This window comes from Atractosteus spatula, chromosome 26, assembly GCF_055471065.1.
Source record: "Atractosteus spatula isolate fAtrSpa1 chromosome 26, fAtrSpa1.hap1, whole genome shotgun sequence".
NCBI classification, from domain to species: Eukaryota; Metazoa; Chordata; class Actinopteri; order Semionotiformes; family Lepisosteidae; genus Atractosteus; species Atractosteus spatula.
The window spans coordinates 4,164,112-4,182,043 of NC_142731.1; the positions used below are offsets into that span (position 1 = coordinate 4,164,112).

Genomic DNA, 17,932 nt, shown 5'->3' on the forward strand with positions numbered 1-17,932 from the left:
AGTTTCCTCCCACAGTCCAAAAACAAACTGGGTAGATTAATTGGCCTGCTGGGAAAATAGTCCCCGGTGTGAGTGTGTGTCTGCCCCCTGATGGACTGGTGTCCTGCCCAGGATGTACCCTACCTTGTGCCCATTGCTCGCTGGGACAGGCTCCAGCTTCCCTGCGACCTGAAATTGGAAGAAGCTGTTAGAAAATGGATAGTATAAAAAGAGGAAAAGATGTTTTAAATATTTATCATTGAGAATATTACATTTGTTACTTCCAGTCTTGCTAACGGACAAAGCCACTGCTTTCTGGTAGCTTTTTTAGCACCACATGTCTGACTTTTATCGTTATAAACAAAGTCCTCTTGCACATATATGGTCTTTGGTGCATTTTGTACTCCTAATAAATGACAATGTGGCTGTAGTTACATGCTGACAGAAAGGAGGAGTTAGAGATGTTGGTTTTGTCTCATGATCACAGTGTGTTGAACAGGGAGAGTGCTTAGCTCTCGAGTTGCACCTCCTAAAAAGCTAATTTACATCTGTAGTCGTTGAGCAGGATATAACTAAAAAAATACAAGACACAAACATACAGTATGGTATGATATTACAAACATCATATTATTTGTGAAAGTGAACATGTGTTTTTGTCAGTCTCTGAAAACAAAATGTTGTATAGGCCAGTAGGTATAGGACAGGTTTATTTAACAATATTAAATCCCTTCCCTGTTTTTTTGCCTTCCTTGTGTGTGTGTATAGTGACACCGAGTGTTACAGTAAAATCACTAATAGTTTTTTAATACAAATATATGAGGAATTACCAAAAAGGGAATTGTAATTGTAAAACAAAAAGGAAATAAAGCTCATTAGCCATAGTTTTATAGCTATCACTCTCGGGTTTCACACTGTTAAGAGCCGTTTAAAACTCCTAGAAACGTGAGGGCAAAAAAAGATTTAAAACATTTAAAAAATCGCAAATACATTCCTTATTAAACTCTCTAAAAAACACCCAACCCGTGATTACAAAACACGCCTCTATCACACGCGTCTGTTCTTACTATACCTCGACCAACACACCCAAATGCTAACTTTAGCACGCTGCAGGCACTTTACATTATATACGGTGTTCCTACGGACCCCGCCCCTACGTTGATTGCTGATAGGACGCATGGGCTGTCTGTTATCGAACGTCTGACTTAATTGGCTGAGAAATAAAGCCCCACCCTGTGACGTAAAAATGAAGTCACCATTGTGTTATACGTCACAGCCGGTGTAACTTGGTTACGTTACTCATTTTCTGTGACACTGTTCTGTGCTATCCGGTGTATTTTAGTATTTTTAAATCACTGCATTGGTAACATGATTTCAGCAAAATTGATATCAAGATTCGTCGTACATGCCACTTTAATAACCCCTTTAGTAAATAAAACTCCGAGGAGTCAGTCAAGTGTAGTTAACTTCTAAGTAAATTCATTATTCATTCATTACCAAATGTTCCTTTTGCTTCTGGTCATCTACTAAGTAATGCTTTACATAGTTCCGGCGCGACCTGTAATCATTAATATTACAGAAAAGCCATTTCTTTGTCGATTTATGCACTCGATTTCACATTTTGCACCTTTCTTAAATCATAGAGTCTTAGACGCTGTGTAAAATGTTCTTTCTTTAATCCGCTTGCTACCGTCCCAGCACCCTTTACGTGAATCCTGTACCGTACCGGTGTGTGCCTGTGGGCTAACCCACAGTTAACATGGATCAACCCAGCCGTAGCAGAGGGCGGAGACACGGCGACCCTCTGAAAATCTGACTCGTCTTTCATTTTGTAGGCAAACCGGGAGCTACCCCCCCCTCCACCGCCCGCCTACAGCTCCAAGAGGCCTGGCGATTGGCTAAGACCGCATGTAGGCGGGACGTTGGGGGCAATTCGGTCGCGCCTATTGGTCGCGGTTCCCGGGATGGGCAGGTTTCATGACGCGGCTGTCTTTCCTCCTGTAGGCGACGCCATTTTGTTGTCGGCGGAGAAGCGGAGCGTGTAGAGAAAGATCGAGAAGCCGCAGTTCTGAGGTAAATGTCGGCACATCCCTTCAGTTCTGTCTGCCCGTTGAGCTCGTCAGACACTTGTACGCCGGCCTGGGTGAAACGGCCCGTCGTTATCCGGTTCAAAAGGTTGGGGGAAAAAGGGCATTCGGGGAGTTGTGCCGCAGTAGACGCGGGCTGCTCCGGCGGTGTTGCATTTTACTGTCGAAGGATCCCTGCAGTACTGTTAGTTCTGTTTTTCTTATAGACCTAACATAATTTCCTGCGGAAGTCAATTGCTTTAAAGTTTGTTCTTCGACGTTGCTTTCTTCCGTCGCAAAAAAAAACACCTTTTTTTTTTCGTCCTCCTGTGTGTTTCAGAACCAGCGACAGCGCTGCGTTATCTTCAGAATATAAGGAGGTGTCTCCCTTTTTTCCCCCCGACCTTTACGGACAGTATACTTTGTGGTGTTCCTACGAAACAAAGGTGTTTTTTTTCCTTGGTGGGGGGGGGGGGGGGGGTTTATATAAGAGAAAGACCCGAACTTGCGTGAGCCACCCTCCCTTACCAGATAGTTTACATTCCCGAGGTCGGGCTTTTGAGGCCCGGCGCTGGAGCGACCCTCGACTCCAGCTGTTCCCGACGGGAAAACGCACCTACTTCTCTAACCTAGTTCCCGGTATAAAGTCTGTCGATGTCGGCATGTTTGGTACTTGGGGATATTCAATCATCTTGCGCAGGGGCCTTATTAAACCAGTGGTGGGGGGGGAAGTTCGTGGCTTTTGGGGCGCAGGGCGATCCGTTTAAAATGCTGCTTTTAAAACGCACAGCAGCACGACGCTGGTCTTTCTTATCTCGTCGAAATCTGATTCGCGGGCCTTGTGTTCCTGTTAACACGGTTCTGTGAAAATAATGCGCACTGTCTTGGAGGATCTTGAACTGGGTTTGTGGGAAAGCCTGCTGTCGGGTTATGCATTAGATGTGGGTGATTTTTTTTTTAACCGTTGGTGGGAAGTACTCCGCTGCTTGTTACTTGTATGGTATTTTGGTTTCCAGAAAGTTCTGTTTTTCTTACATTCTCAGCTTCTAGTTTTGTGTTTTTAAAAGTGGATTAAAATGTGTAGCATTAGTTTAAAGGTATTTCACGTTGATACTTGAGCTGTTATCTTCCTTATGTTGTTTTTCAGCTCCATAAAGTGAACGCCTTTGGCATTGTAGTATGTTTTTCTGTCTAAATATTCTTAATGGGGGTGACAGGTATTTTCTGATGAGCACGGTGTTCATGAATTAAGCCTTTTGAGAACTGTCTACATTCATTCTGTTTTGTCACCTTCACAACACTTAAATGCTTTGCCAGGTCCCTGTTGTCACCCCGTCTTATCGTATTTGAGCTTTTACTTTAGATCACATATGTGTTCTTGCACATGACGTCAGGGTCATGTTTCAATTTAAGCAAATAGAAAATACGATGGACCGATACCTTTATATTTTTCTTAATTTGGTTTTTCCTGGTTTCAGAAGCCTGATATTCCACATCCAATTGAAACGTCAAGAGACGTTGAAATGGAGTTTCCTTGTTTCATCTCTACATGTAACCCTTGTTAGTCATTGGGGAAGCTGGAAGTTGTTTCCTGCATGTGCATCACAGACCAGTCTAGCTGCTTATTTGTACATGAATGGATAGTGTCCAGTTTGTGCTTCAGGGAGGTTTATCATATGATACGCTCCTGCCATTTTTGCCCTCTGTTTACTGTCCTATTCATATTCAAAACGCTTAAGTCTCTTTTGTTACAGGATGTGTTCAGTGTATTAGTCACATCCAAGGAGTGGTTGTAGGAATACAGTATTAACACTTCTAGCACAAGAGAGAGTTAGTTACTTAGGAGGGTGACTGACATGGATTAGAGTATTGTAAAATTAAGTTTTGGATTAGTTACTATTGCAAAATTTATTCGTGACAACATTTAGACTTATACTTTACAATAGCTGTTTGTTTTTTCCAGACCATTAATAATTTTGATTTTCTTTTTTCAGCATTGAAAATCAAAATACTTTTACTGAGGGTATAACTCTGTTTTATCTGCTGAAAGTCCTGCTTGGTCATGCCACCTTTCAGTGAGCATAGCCAAGAGAGAAAGGCTTAGATCTCTTGTAAAACTGTTTTCATCATCAAAGCCTGTTCCTGTGTCAGTTGTCTTTGCACAACAGTGACAATACTCCTCCCAACACAGGCAGTTTCTTGTTGAGGCTAAAGTATGTAATTTTTGTACTGCATATTGTTTGCTTTTCAAAATGCTAAAATTCCACAATTAATAGTATTCTGTTGTGTATGTTGCTCTTGCCATCCATATTGTGGTTCAGTTTTAAAAAACACCTTGTGAATTTTTGGTTGTTGATCTCCCCTACCTGCAGGATAAGGAATTGCATTTTAACTGGACTTAGCTTGTATAAGATGGGGTGCTTTCTAGTGTTGCTTACATGTCCTGGAGCTAAAATGCAGAATATTAAAAACACCTTCCCCCCCCTTTTGTGTATATTTACATTTGTATGCAAGACACTATAACTCTGCAGTTGGTGGAAAATGCCTCATTAGTTTATTAATTGTTTTTTAATCTGGAACACCTTTTTTCTAATCGTGCTATCCACGTGTTTCTGACCTAGTAAAGTGGTAATCAGGATTCTCACTGCTAATGTGATAAATATTTTGTTAGCATTTATAGTTTTTCTATGCTTTGTTTTTGTAAGGTTTACCATTTAAAAAAAATATGAACTGTTTGGGTGTTTTTTTCTGTCATATTAGTGTGGTTCAAGAAGTTAAATTTTTACTGACAGGTTTTTTTATTGTGCAATGTGCGGAGAGTTTGTTGTATTGTTGTCTTTTGCGCTGTCTGATGAGTGTGTATTAGATTGGCTGTAGATTTGATGATTAGTAAGTTAGGCTTTTGTCATTATCAGATTACGTTGGCACATCTTTTCAAATGTACCAGAATTTGTTTGAAAAGGAAAAAGATAAGCACTGGTTAGTGAAGTTTCTGTTGGGGAACACAGAAGGCAGACAGAAAGGGCATATGAAGGCTTTTATGTTTCGATCCTATAGGAGGCTTGCATTGCATGTTGGATGCACAGTTTTGTTAGTCACCTCCATGTTTGTGCGAATACAGGACAGACAGCATTAAAGGCAACTCCAAGGCCCAAGGAAGTGTGAGGGAGGCAGAGCTGCTACTCAAGGCCACAGGAGTCTGCACTCTGTCAATAATTAATTTGTGAGAGCCTTATTAATTAATGAGCTGTACAGTAAAGCCTCAGTAGAACTTTTGTAATGCCTCTGAGCTGCTTGGAACATTGCAAGTCCCAAATCAGTCTTGTAGAAGCTCTGCAGATGGACAGTAATAATTTGGCACTTGGTTTACTGCTCCCCTGGACACTGAATTGAATTTACTGCAGTGTAATCATTTCATTGGAAGGAGAAAAATAATGACTTCTGCTCCCTCAACTTCCTCCCTAGCCTGTGTTTGCTGCAGTGCTTGTCAAGAGTGTTTTGTTGACACAAATTAATCCTTACTATGTTTTCTTAGCGCATATTTCTGTGTTCTTGCCAGAGTCACTACTGTCTGTTCATTTTTCTTTTAAAATCAAGATTAATGTTGTGCTGTTCAGGGTGTTTGATTAGGTGGTGTCACACACTAGGTGTGTATTGCAGCAGTGGAGCATTGTGGTAATCTGTTGTAGTTTGTTCTGTCCATGCATTTAAATTTTCACGTGCTTATAAATTTGGTAAATATCATAGTTTTCCATTTCTGTATGGAGAGGTTTAGTGATAAAATGCTTACTGTCTTATTGGAACCAAGCTACATATTACCTTTGCAAACAATATGAATTAGATTGCTACTAATTCATGGTTTGAAATGGATAATATAGAATTAACTGGAGTCAGATGAGGAATTGTTCAATAGTCTTGAGTCTTGATGGGTTGCTTAGTTTGAGAAACTTGTAACAGCTGGGTTTTCCTATTGTAAGTTAATAGTTTACAGCAAGAACCACACACTTATCCCTTACCTGGAAATCCTTTGTGTTTAGTAAAGTGTTTTAATTTGATCAGCATTGTGTATTTTAAAATAGTATGTTATATATTGTATATTCCAAGCCAAACATGTAGAAGTTACCCAGCAGGCTTTATCTGCTGCTATTGAGCCTAGAGACATTACATTACTGGTACAATGAGCATGATTTTTTTTTCAGATGTAGAAGTGCAGTGGTTTCAAAATTAGGTTGAACAGGATTGATAAACAAAGGAAAGGGTTTCTTGTTGTGGGATTTGTATTATGTTGTTGTAGGTTTCCCCCTTCTGAGTTTTAAGTGAATAGGAAGTCCTTGAATATTTACTGAAAGTACCACTGTTATTGCCCTAAGTTATGTAAGACGATGCTGAGTATTACCTGCTTTGTTTCGGGAAGCAATAGCCAGGTGCTTATGCCTGGATCATTGCAAAGTTCAAAGTTACATCAAATGTAGATGACTCAGTTGCTTGTGTACACGTGTAGAAGCGCGCAGAGGTATTTATGATTTAACAGCTAATGGGTTTATAGTTTTTTTTAATTCTGTAATTTCTATTGTGATTTTGCTGTTGTGACCTGTACAAAAATAGTTGGGTATTCAGAATTGCCATTTCTTAACACCTGTGTGTGTTGAACGATAAGGGTGAAATAAATATTGCATCTTTTTAAAAACCCAATTAAAAAAAAAATATGCTTCTAATCTTGCGGATTCAGGTTGTAATGCTATGAATTTGAACGGTATAATAATCTGGCTGTTGCTGTGTTTTTTCACATAGGCCTGCTATAGGGTTATGTAAGATTCCTCCACTCCCTTTTCAGTTATCATGCATCTGTGAGAAAACATGCTGTGTTTTCTGTTCACAAGCTCATTGGCCTAGTCTTGTTTATAGTCTATTTTGAAGTCTTTAAAAGGTTTCCACAATATCTGATCTACAGTACTGTGCAAGTTTGTTAGTGCTTCCGTTTTCTTGTTTATGTTTGTACCTATGAATTTAACCCACTGTAATGATCCAAAGTTTGGAAAATTATTTGGATGCCACACATTAAGTAGAGATAGGAATGCACCCAAAACTGTCAAAAGTAACATTTTTAATTAACAAGTAACAAATTATCTTACTAAAAAAATACATTAAAATGGTAGCTTTTGTTCACTACAGTGTTATAGACCATCTTGCTGGAAGGAGTTTGCAGTGATGTATAATTAGTGGATTATTAATTATAATTATATTGAATTAACGCTATTTAAATAATTCTAATTGTGACCTACCATGGGTACATTTTAAGACATTTAGTGGGTAGGATTTTTCTGTTAACTTGAGCTTTTCCATCACTTGAACCTCTGTTTTTAAACATTAACTGATTTCCAGGATTGCCTCACCAATGTCAACACTAGGAAGTGGATGTTAGTACCATCTAGGGTGTGTCCAATCCATGGTGCATTGTGTTTCTTTGTGAATGAATAACTGCTTTTTAAGATGACTTCAGCAAACATTTGTTCAGCTTAATGGGGAGGGGGGGGTTGGCAGAGATAATATTTTCCTTTATTATAAGGATTTGTTAAATGTTCCAATTTCAATTATGTTCAGTGTGTCTGTGGTCTGATGCAGTTTCTTAGGGGATAGATCATCTGATACAACTGTGACAGAGCGGAAATGTTTCTGTACTTACTAAGACTGAAAATTACAAAAGATTTATCCAGGTTTATGTCTACAATGGAACACTGATGGGGGAGGACATTTCTAATTGAATCTGCAGTCTTACATCCCTGTCTGAGTTTGTAAGGACGCTCGGGAACTGTCTCTTTTCATTTGGCTCCTGATTAATTCACAGCATTGTATCCCTTTACAGGGGTAGTGTTACCTGTCGCATTTCTGTTCTTGGCTGTTCTTCCAAAGTGCAGGATCTTCTTTCTCTTTCAGATGGCCTGTACTTTAACAACCCATAGCAGATGCCTAGTAACACCTAATGTTTGGCTCAACTGTCCTCAGCACTATTGCAAAAGAAACCCATCACCCTGTTGCGCCTGTGAACTCCTGAGTTATTTTTTGTGGCATCTTGGATTTTGTTAACCCGAGATCCTGTTGTAAGATAAATGAAATATTATAAATATAAATGTCCTTGTATGATAAGTTATTGGAGGTTCATTCATGAAGTCCAAGTCTCTTATCGTTATACTAAGAGTGGACTGTCTGAAAAGCTTCTGGCTGAAGATGTTTATTGCATGCGTGGAGATGCAGTGCTACAGGGTTCTTTGGTCTGTTTGCAATATACCTCTTTAGTGTCAAGTCCTATGGAAGCAGGTCCTGTGTTGGTATAATGACCATGGGATGGTGCAGCCTTGTTAGTTGGGAAGAAAAGCCTGCTGTGGGGATGATACAGTGCTGAGTTATTAGTTTAGTGATTTATAGAAAAGCTGGTTCAGACTTTTTTCTTTGTCAAAGCAGCTCTGTATAAAGACTGCTATGCATTGAGACTTAAAGAAGTCATTGTGTTGGGTCTGGAGAGCAAACAATCAATTGTCTTTGTTTTAAGTTATAATCCACTACAGACTTGTCAGAGTAATGGGAAAAATAATTTTCGTGGTCTTTTTAATTTAACCTTTTATTATATTTTGTCTGTAGTTTTTTTGCTTTCTTTTATCTTTCTGACAGGTGTTTTTAAAATTGATACTGCAGAGCAATATCTTGATAAGAACTAAAAGATCCCTAACAAAATTACTTGGGAACTGCTGTCTAAGCAAATGTTTTAGGCTTTTTGATAACTGCTCAGAAATGGTGTAAAGTTTTCTTCACGAAGATGCATAGAAAATTTCTCAGTTTTAAAGGTCTTGAGCACAGTTATCACTACTGAACTATCACAATTTAAATGTTTTCTGTCAGTGTTCACAGCTATATATTATATCAGTAATCTTTTTCTATATTACTGTAAGACATGGCTATTTATTATGATGAATATAATGCATGCCCTTGGGTTTATATATAAGACATGAACTACATGCATTAGTATCTAAGGTTAACTTGCTTCTTTGTTGTCTCACTTGCTTTCAGGTTGTGTATTAAGGTATAGAACAATGGGGAATGTTTTTGCGAACCTGTTCAAAGGCTTGTTTGGGAAGAAGGAGATGAGGATCCTGATGGTGGGGCTGGATGCAGCAGGCAAGACCACCATCCTCTACAAACTCAAACTGGGCGAGATTGTGACCACCATCCCCACAATTGGTGAGTCCTTTTACAGTTCCTGCCTCTGTACCTAACTTTAAGTCACAGCCTGGTTAGCTGCTTTCATCGTTTTTGGCTTTTTTTGTGTATAGGTTTAACTATGTTATGTCAAAAGCTGTTTTCATTTAGCTTTTCATTTCGTAACGTAAAAATAGTCCTTTTCTGCCATTTCTTAGTGCTGCATCAGGAACCTCAGCCCGAGATTAAGCTGATAGTGCATTTATTGTGAAACTTAGAGAAAGTAAAAGGGCATCATGTGCATGGAAGAGGTTAGTACTCCACACCCAACAGTATGTGTTCTAACAATGTGGGCTGTGTATCAGATCAATAAATAGAAACCCAGGTAGCTCCATGGTGAATCCCAGGTGACCACAGTTTACAAATGTCACTACAGTGTTGCATTTCCAACTTCCCTTGCAGGTTTTAATGTAGAAACAGTAGAATACAAAAACATCAGCTTCACAGTGTGGGACGTAGGTGGTCAAGATAAAATCCGACCTTTGTGGCGTCACTACTTCCAGAACACACAAGGTGAGTGTCCCCGGGGTTATCCTGGACAGATTTTCAAAATTAGAACTAAGTATTTTTTGTTATCGCCACCCAGTTTTTGTATGTTCTTTGGCCAGTTTAGTATTTTATGTCTGTGCTAGCGCAGGCACACAGCATGTCTCGGGCACCACAGCCCTGCACAACGAGGTCACAGGGTCTCTGAGACAGCCCTGGTTGACGAGTACCACTTAGTATTCAGCAGCCTCAGCCAGTTATGCATTGTTACTTGGGGAATCCCTGTTGGCAAGAGAGATGGCCCAGTCTCGAACCCTTGGTCATAACCTGAGTCTGCATCTGGGAGAGCACCCTTAGTGAATGAGCCACGCAAGAAGCCCCAGAAACATTTTAAATACTGAAACAAGTAATACTTGTTTCTTGTAATAACTTGTACGTATGATTTTTTCTGGAAAATAGCTTTTAGTTACTTGCATTTAGGCTGTGTTTAGCACCCCAGTGCCTTTTATTGACAGTTTTTCTTTTTTCAATACTGTAAGCTCTTGGCCAAGGTGAAAGGTCCAGCCCCTTCCCTGTGGCCTTGTCTTTCATTGTGCAGAAACATAAGCTCAGATTTGTAGGAGGGGCGTTTGCAGAGGTCTGCTTTCTGGTCACGAGAGCAGCCTCCTTGTCAGTTGAACCTGTCAGTTTGTCACCGGCTCTGTTGCCCTCTGATTGCAGGGCTGATCTTTGTGGTGGACAGCAACGACAGGGAGCGAGTGAATGAGGCGCGGGAGGAACTCACGAGGATGTTGGCGGAAGACGAGCTGCGGGATGCCGTGTTACTCGTTTTTGCAAACAAGCAGGTGAGCCCCCCCCCCCCCACCACCACCTTTCGCTGCCTTCTCCTAATATCAGCCACTCACAGTCTTGCCCATGATCTGTAGAACAAAAATGAAAGGTAGGCATGACCGAGCTCAGATGTGTGATAATCCAAAAAGTGACATCTGTAGTCAGAACTCATCCACGTGAAGGACAGAGAAACAAAAACCCATCTTACTCATCAGATGCACGAAGATGATGGGAAAACATTAAAAGCTGTCACCCCTACTAATGAGAGACGCGACATCTAACTGCTAATTTTCTGTCATTTTACGTTCAGTCATAGTGTTATAATATGCTTGTGTATCGTGATTATCGTGCATTATCACAGCTTGTTTAAAGGAGGGTCTATGGTGATACAGCAGCATACAGGGAGTCATAAATATTTCCTAAACCACTGAATGATGACAGCTGATTTAAATCCATTCTTTTAATGCATATTTTGATGATTGTCTTCATAATTTTTTTTAGTATCCTTTGCTCCCATCCCTGTTAAGCCAGTTGCTCCTGTGCTGCCAGGCACATACCCAGTCTGCCACCCCCATGATCTACTTCCATGATCAGTGCCAGATCCACTTCACGCTGAGTTTGTTTTGCTAACCGTTTGCTTCTCCGTGTGCAGGACTTGCCGAATGCCATGAACGCTGCAGAGATCACAGACAAGCTGGGGCTCCACTCCCTTCGCCAGCGGAACTGGTATATCCAGGCGACCTGCGCAACCAGTGGAGACGGGCTCTACGAAGGGCTGGACTGGCTATCCAACCAGCTCAAGAACCAGAAATGATCCATTCCATAGTCAGTGTGAAGGGGGGCAGCACTGGCCCCAGCCTCATCCCCCCCCCAAACATCATGCCCCCTTGTCAACTTCCCCTCCCTCTCCCTCTGGGGCGCTGGCTAGTGCAGCCCTACACCAGAGTGTGTGTGTGAGTGTGTCTGCGTGTCTGTGAGCTGCGAGTGGGAGCAGCCCTCGCGTGCCTTACACACCTCCCGCGGAAATAGCAATTTGGCTCTCTGAGCAGCCTGGCACATTACATGTTGACTCGGACTCACCGCAGTGTGGTTTTCAGAAGGCAAAGAAAGAGCAAGGATGCATAGTGTCATCTTGAAACCTGATTTAGACCACCAGTGTTAGAATGTTCAAATAACATGCGTTTGTTCAGATGTTGGTTTGAGACCCCCTTTAAAAGTCACATTGTAACCTGTATCAGGTTGAAAAATAAAGTAAAAAAGTGTATTTCATCCTAGATCCTTCTTTGCATCATTTGAAAATCATGCTTTTTTTTGCTTTACTAAGAAAACTTACATTTCTGGTTCTAGTATGAACACTACCTGTTTTTTTCCCTTTTTTTTTTAAAGACCATGAAGCACAATTCATCAGCGGAGTTACATTTTCCATTTAGTTGTTCAGTTTGCTTAAAATTAAAATGTCTATTTTGACACTTGATATTTCACACAGCTATTTGCTTATTTCCTTTAACCTTTTGGAAGCTTGAAGCCCACTTGTCTATCTGCCTGTGATGCATGAGGAAAGGACCGGTGTTAAGAGAATAGTGAAAAATAAGGTTGACTTCCTTTGTTTTGAACATGATGAATGGATAATGTACAGAAACACCTGCACAGGAGCGAAGATGGTTTATTCTACTGTATCGTAAGGTTAACCTGTGAGAATAATCAAAGCTACTGGGCACTCCAAATTTAAAGGTTTTAATGTTTATTACTTCTGTGTCATGGTAGAGTGAGTGTGATACATTAATAGCTTAATTTCATGTATTACAACACATTTGCATTGCTATAATAATTTCACACTGCAACAGAAATGCTTTTGTTTAGTTGCACTAACAACTTTTTCACACTAATATATAATCTAAAACAAATGTTTGGTTGTCAGAGGTGTTAATCATTGTGGGAAATGGAAATGTGCTTTAATGCATAGCAATGCAATTATTGTAACTGCAAACTATAACCGGCTCATGCATGATTTTAATACCATGGTTCACATCACTTACAAAACACAGCCTAGAGGCTCCAGGATGGTTCATTGGGCAAAGGTTGGGTTTTGTATTCTTCCATGATGCGTTTTTACCCATGCTACATTTGTTGAGCATGGAAAGTACCGATTGTCTTGAATGCTGCTGGGTATGGGGTGGGTAGTGCTGGCATAGGACATATTGTAACATTCACACTATTTGGCTCGGTGTCTGCATGCTATACAGGGCAGGGCTGTTTATAACCTCCACTTGCTAACCAAAGCCTTGCTTTTTTTTGCAGTCCAGGCATGTAGTGCAAAAACTTGTTGGCTTGACAAAGCATCCATCTCCGAAAGCTTGTGTGTGGTCTCCATCTCTGCCAGGATGGTGTGGGAATTCCAGCAATTGCTGATTGGCTCTTCCAAATTTGGGGCTCTGATAGTGGGAAAATAATGGTTTCTAAATCAAGTGAATAATTTAAAGTGTGGATATCCTAACCTCTTGGATTGCATTATAGCAGTATACTTACATTAATATCTGTAAACTGCCCTCTTTTCTTGACACCTTGCATCTTAGTGTCCTGGACACATCTGGTTACAAGTCCTCTCTGCATGATTTCTCTGTACTTTGTGTTACTTGGTTAAATGGGTTGTGGCACTTGGTGTATGCTCTTGGGTATGTAGAATAATTACAGAAGAATAGTACTACTCAACAAAGTAGAATGTAGTTAACTGTAAAATTTGAGGTAGAAGGGACCTCATAAGACATTTTTTAATAAGAACCAACTCACCACATAACTTTTTTTAATAAATAATTGAATAATTTATTGATCATTAGTTGTGGAAAATGCAATAATTGTCACGCTTGCTGCTGTAGGTGTATGTTTAAGCACAGCAAAGTCCGGGGACAGTGAGGCCTTCACAGAGAGCTGCTCCCATTCTGTTTACTGTTTTTGTTTGTTTTTTTTATTTTTATTTTGTACAGAGTACCTTACTCAGAGGCATCTTCTGCTGAGGATAGGTCTACAGTTGCATTGAGATGCAGAACCTTATGTCATGATACAGTGGGGGTCGGGTTGCGGTTGGTTAGGCAGTTATGGGGAAAGTGGGACTGACGCTATGATCTTATTGCAGTGCTTGTGTGTCCTGCAGAAGGGCACTATTGTGGTAGAGGGCTGGGCTAAAGAAAAAGGTTTGCTACTCTCCTTTCACATTTTCATTGTTCCAGTGATCCTATTTTTATCAAAGAATGGCCCTGTTTTTTAAGGTCTGGTGGCCATTGTTACTTAGTCTTGATTATTATCAATTCGGTATTTAACTCACACCATTGTTGTGGCACTGAAAGGGTCCTCAGTTTGCTGCATCATTAGGTTCTGTAGCCCCATGTGTTACACAAGATATCTTTTTAACTTTTTGAGTTGAGCTACTTCAACTTATTGATTGTTGAAATGCTGAAAGCCACGTTACAGATAAAGCTCTAATAACTTAGTTTTAAATTATGCACGGAAAACCAAAAAAAAGTGACCTGTTACTGAGTAATTTGTATGGGGCAGTGATTATGAAACATTAGGAGATGTTAATATTTAGCACAGCCTTGAGCTGTGAAATGAAACTAGGCTCACCTACAGGTTTACGAGTTGTTGTACAGATTCTCAGGTGTGAAAGGAAACCATGTCTCTCTCGAAGCAAGAAGAGTATGCTATAGTTGCCTCATCTCCCTTCGAGCAGGTTGTCTGTTAAGTGATCTGGGCATTAGTAAGGTTAACCGAATAGCTCAGTCATTACTCTGAATTCACAAAACCACACATGTGGGATCTTGTTCAGTGGTTTGAATATGATACAAATAATCCTAATAAAAAATAGACCACCTATTAAGCTCTTTGTTTTTTACAAATCACTGTATAGTCTTTAAAAATTAGAAGGAAAATGGGTTTCCTATACGAGTGCAAAAAGGTCCTATTAGAGCATATAAATAAATGGAATCCAATTCATTTACTCCCCATTCCTGTCCAGTGTGCTGAAATATGAGACTCATAAAGTCCGTTTTCTGCTTACTAAAAGGCATGTCTAAAGAATTTTTGTATCTTCAACCTTGGATGCTCTAAGAGGGACACTTATTGGTGTAAACAGCTGGACAGTTGTATTTCATTGACAAAAAACACCAAACCTGTATATAAATAACACAACTCAAGAATCCTCTTCTTCCTGGCCATTTACTACTTAGATTTAATTTGTCAACTATAATGTAGCCATAGTGAAAGAAAAACAGTGATATTTTTTATCTGTAAATCATTATAAATATATAAACATTTAACTAGGCAGATTAATTTACCCTTTTTCAAATGTGAAGCTTTAAGTTTAAAAAAAATCTGTAAACATTGACATGCAAAAACAAAGATCTACATATGTATTTTTTTTCTTGAACTTTCCCTTTGGTTTTTAGTTTTGTTTTTTTTTAACCATCTTGTAACTCATCTGAGAAATGCACTATAATAAAGAGATCTCTATTACAATCAATTGTATCATTCAAGTCATTTAGCTTTGTATTTCTTGCTAGCTCGCTATAAATTTCACAGGGGGCCAGTCTGGATCCTGTAGGATGGGGCTTCCATGTAGGAGGTGTGGTGGCACTGGTCAGCATCGCTGTCTTGAAGCCCTGGGTTCAGTTCCAGACCTGGGGAGCTGTCTGTGGAATTTGTTCTCTCCATGTGTGCGTTTCCTCACACAGTCCAGAGCTCTGAAATGAGTGTGTGCCCTGTGGTGGATTGGTGTGCCGTCCTCATGCTTGCTGCTTGCTGGGATAGGCTCTGGCACCACCAAACCCCACAGCCCTGAATCAGAAGAAGTGGGAGAAGATGGATATTTGCGAATTCTATGATGATGCAGATTAATTTTAGTGATCACATGGGTCACAGATTTCTGGATATAGTGAAGCCTTAAGTAGTTTTCTAAGTGCCCCCCCCCCATAACAAAGTTGTTGCCCTTATTTCAGTCAAGAAATGCTGTGCAGATCCAAAAAAAACTCTCCAGTGATGGTCATAACGCGTGTCAAGGGGATTTCTTTAGAAACCCATCAAAAAGATGCAATTTTAACTAACGCAAGAACAACGGGAGCGTACCCTGTTTGAATGAAGACCACCCGGTTTCTACGGGCATCACTGAAGGCAACCTGTAAGAAACACATCACGACCTGGAAGATCTGGAAGACCGGTTTACAGCACTGGGCCAGGGCCGTCACATCAATGCATGACCACACAGGACCGCACTGTCGGGAGATCTGGAGTCAGCCTACAGGCTGGTCAGGTGTATCGGCTGCCAGGACTGTTAATTGATTCTGTAACGTCTTCATGGTGATCGTGTGACGTGTTATATTGAAAACCCAGACTTTTAAAAAAAAATAATAATTCTGGTCGTATTTCCTGTGATTTTGTTCGATATCTAAAGTATTTTATTTGTTTCTTAAATCCATTAGACCAGAGTTGACTTTCTTTTGTGCGTTTATAGAATTAAGAAAAAACAATCTCGGAAATTCAGGTTATACTATCGACCTTAGCGTTTTGTCAGATCCCTGAATGATGCCCCCCGTTGTTAAGGGCACAGCCCTCGGGACGTGGCTGTAGCTTTGTCTCCCTCTACTGGAATTTCTTTGATCGGTATTTCACCAGGTCAAGGTTTGAGGTTTGGTCAAATTGATCTATTAAGCGCGTCTGCCTGGCGTAACTCGCGCATCGTGTCGCGAATTCAGCGTCGCCTTCTGCTCTACAACCTGAATTAAACGAGCGATTCAGTCTCTGCTGACCAAGACTTTTTTTTACAATTATTTGTCGTTTCTCGCTCGCCAGTATATAAAACGCTAGGCAGCGGTGCTGTCGGCTGTCTAATAAACGGATCATGCACATTTCAGGAAAATCGAGCGATTTCGACAGCAACCGACAGTCTTTGCGACTGCATAATCATATAAGATAAGACATTAACAGAGGCTTTGATGTTACTGAAAAAGTCTTCAAACGACGGAACTCGAGTAGAGAAGCGCGCAGTGAAAACCTGTCACACCTGAGGAGACCTGTGGGCTCCTCTGGGACCCATCGTGACCCTGACACGCATCGTCTTTTTAAACGTTGACATTTGATCACTGATTTTAATGTCACTGGCTGTTTACTCAGAATACCACTACATTTTAAAGTGCACTGCTTTCACTTTACAATTTGGAACTTAAGTTACCCTGGATTAAAAAAAAACAACAGTATTCATGTTACAGACTCTCACCGGACGAAAATAACGGGATGTCCTGTCTGCTCTCCTATTGCCGACTGCAGTTTTGTGAGCTGTCAATCAGCCTCATCTAGAGATAAGCGATCAGTCCTTGTTGATACCAGTGTACGACAACGTTTTCCTGCGTTACCGAGCACGTAAAAAAAACTGGTTCCGGAAGCGTTCCTGCATAGACAGGATGCCTTTACGAGTATTTCTTTTACACTCAATAAACAGAAAGTCATGTAGACCTTCATTCATGGAGTTACCGAGTGCATGTTATGCTCTAAGAATGACCAATGACAAGAGATCGCTGTGGTTTGTGAGACAGCAATCTCTTCTGCACCGTGTCGTGAGACTATTTTCCTTTACAATGAATCGTTGGCTTCCAAATTAAAACGATGACACTAATTTATTGAAAGGAGTTATTATATATATGTATTTTTTAAAAGGCTTCAGCTGCGGAATCGTGCATTTAATAAATCTTGTCTGCTGACTCGGAGAGTTCGCAGTTTGCGGGACAGACAATTTCCTCTGCAGGTGTGCCGTTCGACTGTTTTCATCCCGGCGCAATTAATCGTTCACGCTGTAATACCAATCACAATCGCGTCCTGACCCGAGAGTACCTGCCGCACACCTCATTTTACTGAGATACCGTCTGCAGCTGTCGGGTAAATCACAGTAAAAACGGAGCTCTTAATTAGAAGAGGGTGAGAGCGCCACAGGGACGCGCTGTTTAACCAAAGGGAACCCTCCCTGTCTTTTTTTTTTTAAAGAAAAGCGACTCCCAGGGTTGAGAATTGACTGGAAAAGTCGTCTCGGGCAAACTTCCGGAGTGGAAGTTTGGCTATGAACCCGCACAGATGACAGCACCCTCCCCACTCCTGGGCTGACCCCCCGCCGCAGCAGCAGACATCACGACCCGCTCACAGGCGGCTGCCGGAGCCGGGACGCCGGGAGCGCGCCCCCACACCTGCCCTCGCGGGGGCGCGCTCGCAGTGGCCCAGCTCGCCTTGCAGGTGAGCTCAAATCCGGGACTCCTCCCGCCTGGGCCGGAGCGCCCTTGAGCGGTGAC

The 17,932-nt window shown here is 40.9% G+C and overlaps 1 protein-coding gene across 1 annotated transcript; it reads left to right on the top strand.

The window, feature by feature from the left end:
* The first annotated feature begins 1,951 nt into the window (after window positions 1-1,951).
* arf2a (ARF GTPase 2a) lies at window positions 1,952-15,119 on the top strand. The gene is made up of 5 exons (XM_088906430.1): window positions 1,952-2,049; window positions 9,105-9,275; window positions 9,696-9,806; window positions 10,500-10,624; window positions 11,263-15,119. The coding sequence occupies exons 2-5, from the start codon at window positions 9,128-9,130 to the stop codon at window positions 11,422-11,424; spliced, it is 546 nt and encodes a 181-aa protein (XP_088762556.1). The 5' UTR covers window positions 1,952-2,049; window positions 9,105-9,127; the 3' UTR covers window positions 11,425-15,119.
* The last annotated feature ends 2,813 nt before the right edge of the window (window positions 15,120-17,932 follow it).

Coding starts and splice junctions, on each gene's coding strand:
- arf2a (XM_088906430.1), top strand. CDS start 9,128: ATGGGGAATGTTTTTGCGAACCTGTTCAAAGGCTTGTTTGGGAAGAAG. Junction 9,276..9,695: donor GACCACCATCCCCACAATTG/GTGAGTCCTTTT, acceptor CTTCCCTTGCAG/GTTTTAATGTAGAAACAGTA. Junction 9,807..10,499: donor CTACTTCCAGAACACACAAG/GTGAGTGTCCCC, acceptor CTCTGATTGCAG/GGCTGATCTTTGTGGTGGAC.